The following is a 10,983-nucleotide window of genomic DNA, read 5'->3' as shown; positions in this document are numbered from 1 at the left end:
TTTTCATAAAGTTTTATGAGAAAGGTCGATACCAAATGCAGTATTTTTATTTTATATTCTACAACTTTGTACCCAAATAAAAGCAATAATCTATTTAAATGGTTTTCATTTAATTTTATTACACACTTACCTTAGTTTGTATCAACGTAGGAAATATAAACCCATTGACGAATTTTAAATTAAAAAGTAGCAATGCGTATTTAAAAAAAAAACCGTAAATTGAATTGAGTTTATTTACAAACATACGTGTTATCGGTACACTCTTAACATTCACTTCCTGAGTTTAAATCAACATCTAATTAGAAGAGCGTTCTGTAGCTGCAGAGTTTACTTGGAGCTCGAACAATGAGTTTGTCGAGTCAAATTGTTATTTGCATTTACTTAACCGAAATCGCTTTTGCTGTTAACGACAAACCAGTCGTTATTGATCAAGAGGATTCGAGGGTTGACGATGAAGATACTAGTCGCACAGAGTCGTGGGATCGTAAGAAAGGAATAGATATTACTTATATGCCATTCATTAAAAAGCGTAATGTTGCGACCGAGAAGCATACTGAATATGAAGATGAAAAAACAACAACGGAGAAAACGAAACCACTTCACCCAAATGAACTGCTCTTTCCCTTGATCTACAAACAGAGTCATGTCAATAGCATGTTCAAGTTCGGCGAGAATTGGTACACTTGGTCGACCGAGAAAAGAACGGATGGATCTAAAGCGACCAATTATTACATTTGCTACGATGAGCCAAAGCGTTGCGACAATATCGGTTGGGTGAGTTTATCGATTCGTTTACGAAAATGTCTTATTCAATTATTTTAATGAATAATTAATGAAAACTGTGTTCGGGAGCTACCATTAGGAATATTTACAATATTTACAATATTACAATTAGGAAATAGGAATTTACTGGTGGTAGGACCTCTTGTGAATCCGCACGGGTAAATACCACCGCCCCGCCTATTTCTGCCGTGAAGCAGTAATGCGTTTCGGTTTGAAGGGTGGGGCAGCCGTTGTAACTATACTGAGACCTTAGAACTTATATCTCAAGGTGTGTGATGCGTTTACGTTGTAGATGTCTATGGGTTCCAGTAACCACTTAACACCAGGTGGGCTGTGAGCGCGTCCACACATGTAAGCAATAAAAAAAAAATAGTTTTATTTGTTTCGTAATTTGATAACTTCTAGAGGTATAATACTCATGAGCCCTTACGCTAAACTGGACAATTGTAATGCTATTGATACTTCGTCATCATGAGTATAGGTAGGTGACGGCATTCAAGTTAAGTCTATGTCTATATACGTAGCGCGCTAACTCTGAGCTCATGTTCAGATATAGAGAAAAATATAGTATATACTGAAACGGATACAACTTAATTCTTTGTAATAGGAACGTACGGATACTCTACCAAAATGCGCGTTTGAAATAGACTCTCTAACGCCCGATGATCGAGCGTGTATCAACAGTTTTGGTGAGGAGCACCATCTTCACTATGGAGGTTTTTGCGATGGGGCAGAGCAGATGAAGGTATTTGGTTTTTTTTTGTTCTACAGAACCCTATTGTAAAAAAAGCTATACATTTATTTAATTATTTATAATCTCTTCTTTTTTATTAAACCAGAACAAATATGATTGTTTTGAAGAGTCAATAACTTAATTGGTAAATCTTTTTGTTTACTCTATAGATCATTCGACTATGTGTATTTTAGGGTAGGTATGTGCTTACCTATAAAGTTCCTAAAAATATGTTCACGGGCGACTACATTAGTGGTACCACCAATACCGTCTTTACCATAAGGGCACACGGGGCCCGTGCCCAGGGCCCCCCTTCTCAGGGGGCCCCTAAGGACCGACAATTTCTCTCACACATTTATTCTCAAAACATTTTTGTCGGGCGCATTACACTTTTTTCACAAACAGTAATCTTATCAGAAGGTATTTACAATAGGAGTGGGTGATATAAATCGTATATAGATTCAATATCTATATATCGCAGCAATATCGTTGAATCCGATATCGCCCCGCACGAAATCTATATATCGATATCAGCCGATACACGATATTGCTCGATGTGATGCGCATCGCCATATCGGACCGATTCGTGAATCGAAATCTATATTTCGATATCAGCCGATACACGATATTGCTCGATGTGATGCGCATCGGCATATCGTACCGATTCGTTAATATCAGCAATATTCGTTTGGTTCGTATCGAATCGGCCAGAGTGAGTGAGCGCACGATAGGGATATCATGTGATGAATGAAACAGAAACAGGCATTATCCATACAATTGTAAACCTTATATTTAAGTCCATATGTCTGTAGATTATTCTTAGCGTATCAGCAGGATACAATTTAGGAAAGAAGTTTCAACTTTCGACCCTAACTTGAATGCAGTATAGCCTATTTGCATCGTTGAATTTAATTTCACGCGCTTTGACCTTGAACTAGAATTTTTGGACAAGTGTTTATAAATACTTAAAAGTTTTTTGTGTTTGATTTTTAAAGTACACATTTTTCTATTTTTAGTTGAATCCAAATAATTGAGTTTATTTCTTGTGTTTGTATTAAACTTTTGAAATCTACACTCTTTTGGTATATTTTGTAATTTTAAATTAAGACATAAAATACTAAAAACTGAAAATAATGTAGCCAGTCCTAAGCCTGGTAAAAGCATGAAGGAAAGTTTTTTTGATATTTTTATTTTCATGTTCTTTTTGTTACTTTAAGATCATATTATAAATTGATATCAGAAAACCAACCGTATAACGTTGACTTAAATCTATATCTACTACGATATTATATCAGCGTACCGTTTCAAATCTCAAATATCATGAATCGAGAAAATCTACTAGCATCCATCAATATATAGATTCAGAAAATATATAGATTCAATATCCGATATTGATCCTCGATATATAGATACGATTCGATACGAGGCAAAACCGATATTACCCACTCCTAATTTACAAGGCACATACTACGCCATTATATCGATGACTGCGCCTATTCTTACTGTACTAATTAATAATATTTCCGAACGCATCTAAAAACCAGCAGCATTCTAATATCATTAATGACATATTATATCATACTTTATTTGATAACCTATAATAAATTTTCATACTCAGTAAAATAATGTTTATTATAATTCGCTTTTTTTACTTTCCAAAAGGACCTCAAATTCTTGTGTGCCCAAGGGCCCCAGCCTAATTTAAGACGTCCCTGGGTACCACAGTGTAGTGATTTTATTTTAGCTTTTTAATTAACTTGCATCATTAATCTAATGTCCTTCCTATATGTCCTATATCCTATGTAGTCTTTACCATTCAATGAAGATATTACGCTTATAATCTTGTGCAAAAATAATTTTCCTACTACCGGAAATAATTTTCAGGTCAGCGAAATGGTTCGGTCTTGTGGACCGCGAATACGTTCTTTGTGGCGATTTGTGCGCGTAGGTCGTCGACCTGCAAACGCGGCCAAACCGGCTGACGTAAACTCTCTCATTTGTGATGATGAAGAAGAATGTTTCGTCACTATCGAATATAGGGTAAGAAGACTTATTTAATTGAATACATAAGTTCAAAATAAATATTTCTCAATCACCATAGATGTCCAATTGGAAAGAGTTTTTTTTTTTGTGGTATCATACCTAAAGCGACGAAAATAGGTGATCAAACATGTAAGAGAAACATCTTAGAAAATCGCATAGAATATGCTTAGATAGCCTTTTGTAATTTTTGCATTCCAAAATTAACTGGATCAGACTAGCTAATAATAGCATTTGCTTGTTTTTAGTCGCGTATAGATAAGTTTTAATTAAGAAACATTTTAAATCGATAGATACATCACGATAGGATAACGTTTTCACTGCACGAGCCGACCAGGGGACAAACATTCAAAAGTGCTTTAAAACGAGAAGTGCCTAGCGAAGATGAAAACAAAGTGAGTACAACCACAGAGACCCGGCAACGATCTGTTCACAGAAGCAAGAAGATCGTTCGGGAAGAAACGAAAACGAAGAAGTTCCGGGTCAAACCTAAGCCCAAAGTTGAAGGGAAAGATAACTATAAAGTTAAGGAGCGAAATGAATCCGGATACACGAGTCGGCGAGAAGACACTAAAACAAAGAAATTCCGCGTCAGGCCCAAAACCAAAGTTGAAGGCAAAGGAGTCGTGAAAGAACGTAATGACTCCGGATATACGAGTCGTAGAATAAAAAACGAGATCACTTTCAAAGAGGACATATCCAATGATACTTCTGAATAAATACTGCATTAATCTGTTTATTAGAGTTTGTATTATTATTCCCTATGATCTTCTCGTGGAATTTACGGAAAATAACGAGTTTCCAGGGAGGTAGTGAAATAAAACAACCGAATCACCATAAATGGATTTTTAATACGTTGCACTTAGCGATTAATCGTTCACGTTTTGTTTCTTCGACTTTTTGCCCTTTATCTGCTTAGTATTGTTGGTTACGTTGTAGAACTTGTCGTAGGTCGCGTTCTGGTATTGGTAACCGGCGGTGACCTCCTTTTTCGCGACATCTATTTTTTTCGGAACATGTTCGTTTTTGTGGGCCCGCCCTACATTTTGTTCCTCTGCGTTTTCGGTGACGATTTTTCGTTTCCGTTGGGCCGTTTTCGTATCGGGCTCGGTGTCATTAGCGGCGGCGGCTTGAGGAGCGACACTCGTCTTATCGTGCTCGATGTGCGACTGCGCCTTTTGCAGCTTCTGCAGAACCTCCTCCTCGATCAGCTCGTTTCCCTGACTGATGGCCGCCACTTTGGCTTCCATTTCTTTGATATCTTTGGCTATTTCCTCCTGCGAATGACGTTCAATGTCTTTATTTTGCTAACACATAAAACGTTTGAGATCAGTCATACAAACAGAAGCTAACGCGGCACGTTTGCTTTGTATATTATTACTAGCGACCCGCCCTCGCTTCGCTTCGAAAAATATAATTTATTATTGATTTCTCCACTATTTAATGTATGTTATTATACATATAAACCTTCCTCTTCAGTCACTCTATCTATTAAAAAAAACCGCATCAAAATCCGTTGCGTAGTTTTGAAGAATTAAGCATACATAGGGATATAGGGACAGAGAAAGTGACTTTGTTTTATACTATGTAATGATTTAGAATATTAATACAAAATAACGTTCTTATTTTTAGTAAAAAAGTCCTTTAGTATTTTTGTATAATCTGATACTAGTTCGTGTGTTTTCCAAATAAGTTAAGAGAATGTTGCAGTTTTCAGATTTCGGGGCGTGCCTCAAGTCTATTTTTAAATTCATCATGTAACAATACCGCACAGGAAATGCAACAAAATATCGTAATTATATTCATTGAAACTGTTTTACGATCCTAAATAAACCTAAATGTATGTACGTACTCAATTTTAGAACAAATACAACAATATAACAAAAAAAGCTAATTTAAACTTTTGATATGCAAAAAATACATTTTTCCTTCTATATATGTATGTATGTATGTATTGGTTTGGCCAATAAATACTGTCTTCATTCATTTCTGTATTGTGTGAGTACATATTTATGCACACATAAGCAAGAATAACGCTGTTAAGTATCATTTTCTCTTAAGCTTGTCAATCGATTTTCAATTTTTGTTTAGTCGTTATTAAAGAGATTTAGTGTTCATCCATACAAATAATTGGAAACATATATTTTTTTGACGCTCACAGAAAAAAAACGTTAACATGAAAACAAAAGAGAAATGCATAAAGAGAATCCTTCAGTGATTATAGTCGAATTTGACCGAAAGTAATAGAAAGAAGAAAGAAAATACAAAATATATATAATATTAAAATTCATAATATCTTATTTATGTATGTATATATTTCTTCTGTGCGTGTGTTTGTCACTGAACTCCTCCTAAACGGCTGGACCGATTTGAATGATTTTTTTGTATGCGTTTGAGTGGCACCCTGGATGGTTTAGATTCACAAATCAGCCCGGCAGATGGCGCAGCAGTCGGTATCTAGGTTATTTATCATCATCATTATCCTGCTCTTCTCCCAGTCACCTGGGTTCGGCGCAACATGTTTTCTCCTTCCATACTCTTCTATCATATACCATTTCTTCGCTCACTCCCCTCTTACCCATATCGTGTTTCACGCAATCCATCCATTTCTTCTTAGGTCTACCTCTTCCTCTATATCCTTCCACATTCATAGTTAACACTCTCTTACCAACCTCATTTTCATTTCGTCTCATCACATGTCCATACTATCCCAAACGCGCACTCCTCAGCTTCTCTCTGTCACCGGTGCCACTTTCAGACTTCCTCTAACAAATTTATTCCGTATTCTATCCATTCTCGTTACTTCACACATCCATCGCAACATTCGCATCTCTGTTGCATGCAATCGCCTTTCATCCGCCTTTAATCTAGGTATTTTTTCTTTCCTAGAAATAATTTATATGGCAAAACAACCTTTGCCGGGCCAGCTAGTAAATATATATATAAATTTTTATTTACCTGAGCAAGAGTCCTGTAGTTCACGTATCTAGAATACGGCGGAACGAACATTTCGGCGTCAGCATTCAATGCGGATACCTAATCAGAAAATTCATTTATTTATTGATTGTTTGCAATTCAAGATACGAAATCCATTTTCCATTTGAATTTAACAGTCATATGACCCGCGACGCATCACGAATCATCTCTATTAAATATAATCCGAGTAAAACTTACAATGGTCCCTTCTGGAAACATCATTGATGCCGGTATAAAGGCCTCGACTTCGGGATTAAACTTCGAAGTAATTTTGGTGGTGACGGTTAGACAGTAATTAACTTGTTCGACATTCGACTTCTGTTCCTCGCTGGAAGATGAAAAATAAATATCGACTATAACAAGTTTTACAATTTCAACTAAACTTTAAATAATCCTTTTAAATGCTCGATAGTTTTTGTGGTTACATTCTTTTTTTTTTTAATTCTCTACAACGGTGTAGTCTTTGCTCGAACATTACAACGTAAATTGAGACAAGAGTTCGAAGTCTTTAATACTTTGCAATCGTTGCCTTAAATTAAGCAGAAAGCTATCAGCTACCCGTGCAGACTGCCAATAAACCCAACATAGTAAATGTATTCATATTAATACGCTTTTTTTAGCTTCAGACTAATGTAAGTTAGTATGTGACAGAATCTTTGAACATGATTTTGACCCCCTTCAAAACGTTGGATTAACTCGAAATTTGGCATACTTATTAAGGACCGATGACAGTTCAATATTTAAAAAAAATACTTGAGAATCGAAATTCAACTAAAAAATGAAAAATAAGTAATAGTTTTCTAAAGATATACGCTTTTATAGAAAATCCAACTAAAAATTAGAACATAAATTTTAATAAATTTGAATTAAAAATAGTGTAAGAAAAAATGATTTTATTGTAAAAAAGCGTAGTGCTTTTCAGGTTATTATCAAAATAACCCTTCTAGTCATATCTGTTCATAAAATATTTATAACTACTGATACCATGCACCCCACGCTATTATTTATTTATTTTTCTTAATCTCCAATCCAGTAGCATACCAACGTACATATTGTTATTAGTGTCACACTAAACCAGAAACATTGTAACAATCAAACCATAATTTACTGATGGTAGGACGTCTTGTAAGTCCGCGCGGGTAGGTACCAACACTCTGCCTATATCTGCCGTGAAGCAGTAATGCGTTTCGGTTTGAAGGGCGGGGAAGCCGTTGTAACTATACTGAGACCTTACAACTCATGTCTCAAGGTGGGTGGCGGCATTTACGTTGTAGATGTCTATGGGCTCCGGTAACCACTTAGCACCAAGCGAGCCACCAAGTGAGCTCATCCAACAATCTAAGCTAAAACAAAAGAATTAATTGTCAGATAAACTGATGTGTTAAGTATAAGTAAAGTGAATTATTATTCATTTACAATCTCTAATCGATTTACTTTCGAATCCCATCGATTAATTTGCTCAAAGACTTAAGTTTAATAAATACCGATATTCCGCTTCGTGATCGAGGTCGTGCATTTCATAATGTATTTGCTCTATCCCGGCGTTCATCATGTTCCTTATGCCGGACGGTATGTGGAATATCTGAGCGTCCTTCGGCAATTCGCGACACTAAAATAATAAATTACAACACATGTCAGAACATATCAGAACCATCATTGAAAGTAAACAAAAAATATTGGCTATATTACTTATGATAAAGGTATAATATTTAACCCTTTGACTGACGTGTAGGTCACCGGTGCCCTACGCTGCGCACTGAAGATTTTTTTTAACTTCTTGAAGTGAAACTTCTTTAGAATCGTTGTGATTTCAAACTCGATGAAACGAAAAAAGAAGTCCATAGAGACACAAACACATAAATGTATAGGATTCAGCCGGCGAGAGAATGAGATAGAACAACTTAGACGTTCTCGGTCTCATCTTTGTGCGACTCTTCGTAGTATCCCCACTATCGTCTACTAAACATTGTCCATATATATGCTCTTATGTAGTGGGATAGTCACTATATCTATATCTTATTTATAAGTTTCACTTCTACCGTGTGTGACTTGCACACACATACACACACTTTTTTTTATTGCCCTTGTAGGCAGACGAGTATACGGCCCACCTGATGGTGAGTGGTTACCACCGCCCATGGACTCAGCAATGCCAGGGACAGAGCCAAGCCGCTGCTTAAAATTATGTCGATTTCTGTTACTAAGGCACCTGTCTGGATTGCGTAACTTTGCCTCATTTTGTTTGTTAACGTATCCTTTAGTATTTTAGGTCTCTTTGAAATAGATTCGATTTTCAACATCTTCAGGTTTGTCTTTCCCAGAGTCTTCTAGATATTCTGGCGCCTTAGTAAATTTTAGTAAATCGACCGAAGAGAGAAATCGACATAATTACTTCAGGGCGCCACGTAAGGCACAGGAGACCTACACAGCAGTCAAGGTGTTAATTAATAGGTATAAAATATTCATTCGTTCAAATCTAATTCTATCAACCGACCTAACCGGATTGCCAAAACTTATTAACTTTAAAAATCAAAATCGTGTATTAAAGGCAACGCGATCGCAATATAGACTAACCAGAGATTTTATTTGTATGCTCGTGACATATTTTAAGGAAATGTCAATGTTGCATGTTATTTAAAATGTGAGTACATACATTATACACGATTTGAGGAATTTATTTTATGTTTTATTCATAGTCAATGTTGCGAAAGGTTTATAACTGTATATACAGAGTATCCCAGAACTCACGTCAAGCCGAAACGGGGTGACAGAATTGATTGTAACCATCATTCAGAAAAAAAATATATCCCATGCAGTTTGGAAATTATAGGCATTTAAGAAAAACCTAGAAATTTGGTCATACTGTAACCATTTTTCGGTTATTGTGGTCAATTTTTAACAGACAAGGTGCAGTAAAATAATGTTAGGGAACGTACCCATACTACGTGACCTATTTTTTTTAGTTTTTTCGACCTCTCCCTCCCCTTGGTGATCGCTCGTAGTATATGCCAAGACCCCCCCTCTCCCCCTTTAGTTTTCACGTAGTAATTCATAATTATGATTTTTAATCAATTCACAGGCAAAAATTAAAAAAAAAAATTTGGTTCATACTCGTTTTTATTGCATAAGACTGCACGCACACTTAAATTACTAGTGAATTATGTAGTGTGAGTTTACAAAGCGCTAAACACTGCGCGCTATATCCGAATATAGGTCGAAAAAATACGAGATTTCTCTCACTAAAATCGACTACGTGACAAAAACCTGTGCCACCCCCCCTCCTCTTGTGACTGTGACTGACCGTAGTATTTTAAAGACTCCGCTCCCCCCCTAAACGGGTCACGTAGTATGGGTACGTTCCCTTATAGTAGTCTATATATCCTAGACAACTAAATATGATTTTAATTAAATTTAACATTTTCATAATAGGCGTACCGTACCGCATGGCCAATTCTGTGCCGTGAGCACGTTAACACAGTAGCGTCGTTCATTATTGCTCACAACATTGTCTATATATGTATTATTATATACATATTGTATTGTATTTATTGTATATACAATTTGTAGCCGTTCTCGCTGTTGAGACAGTAGCTCAGTAAAAAAACGCCCTGACGTATCTAATACGCATTGTTAATATGTTTTGTTATTTTTTTTATTTTTGCGTCACAATTATATCCACTAGTCTTTTCCCTTTGTTACATGCAAGATGTAACCTCATTAGTGGCGTCTGTTATAAAGGTTGATAATCACAAATTATACAAATAACATATTAAAAATACATTAAGAAATAATCAAGGTTCTTTCTGTCTTCGTATACTTTTTACCAAAACCGTATTAATCCCAACTAAATAAAAGAAGGAAAAAATCCAATTTGGAAACGTAATAAAATAACGTAAAAAAATTCGATGCAACGCAATTCAAAAAAATCAATTGAAAATACATATCGAAGCTTGAAAAGCAAAGGTGACTAAGCGACAATAACTGCTTTGTACATAAATGATAGGCAATAACCATATTCGATGCGCAAAAAAAATATATTTCTAGGTCTATTAAAATCATTTCAATCCTACAGCTACTAGCTAGATTCTACTACAGCTAGATTCGTTAAAATAAATTTTGTTTTCAGGTATTTCAACTTTAAATTAGTCTACTGTAAAGTTCACGCATTGTCGCTTAAGCCTTGTTCGGACTAGGCGAGTATTTTAGTCGAGTACCGAGTAATTTAGTAGCTAAATGTGTCTCAACACCAAAAATTTTGTCGAGTAGCTTAGTAAATAATTTAGTCAAGTCAATCCATTTTGTTCTACTTTTATCGGGTGAGTAGCTAGTAGTTTAGCCACTAAATTACTCGGTACTCGACTAAAATACTCGCCTAGTGCGAACAAGGCTTTAGAGTTACGTTTGTCTTTCAAGCGTCGATATAATATAAAACTCAAAACGGAAATCGGTTT

General features: G+C 35.7%; 1 protein-coding gene across 1 annotated transcript; it reads left to right on the top strand.

Annotated features, from left to right (window-relative positions):
* The first annotated feature begins 226 nt into the window (after positions 1-226).
* On the top strand, positions 227-4,293 carry LOC101739607 (uncharacterized). The gene is made up of 4 exons (XM_012693536.4): positions 227-774; positions 1,391-1,528; positions 3,401-3,556; positions 3,850-4,293. The coding sequence occupies exons 1-4, from the start codon at positions 346-348 to the stop codon at positions 4,273-4,275; spliced, it is 1,149 nt and encodes a 382-aa protein (XP_012548990.2). The 5' UTR covers positions 227-345; the 3' UTR covers positions 4,276-4,293.
* Positions 4,294-10,983: the final 6,690 nt, after the last annotated feature.

Source organism: Bombyx mori, chromosome 1 (assembly GCF_030269925.1).
Source record: "Bombyx mori chromosome 1, ASM3026992v2".
NCBI classification, from domain to species: Eukaryota; Metazoa; Arthropoda; class Insecta; order Lepidoptera; family Bombycidae; genus Bombyx; species Bombyx mori.
The sequence above is the reverse complement of the archived record's forward strand: the minus strand, read 5'-3'. Positions and strand labels throughout refer to the sequence as shown.

Coding starts and splice junctions, on each gene's coding strand:
- LOC101739607 (XM_012693536.4), top strand. CDS start 346: ATGAGTTTGTCGAGTCAAATTGTTATTTGCATTTACTTAACCGAAATC. Junction 775..1,390: donor GTTGCGACAATATCGGTTGG/GTGAGTTTATCG, acceptor TCTTTGTAATAG/GAACGTACGGATACTCTACC. Junction 1,529..3,400: donor ATGGGGCAGAGCAGATGAAG/GTATTTGGTTTT, acceptor AATAATTTTCAG/GTCAGCGAAATGGTTCGGTC.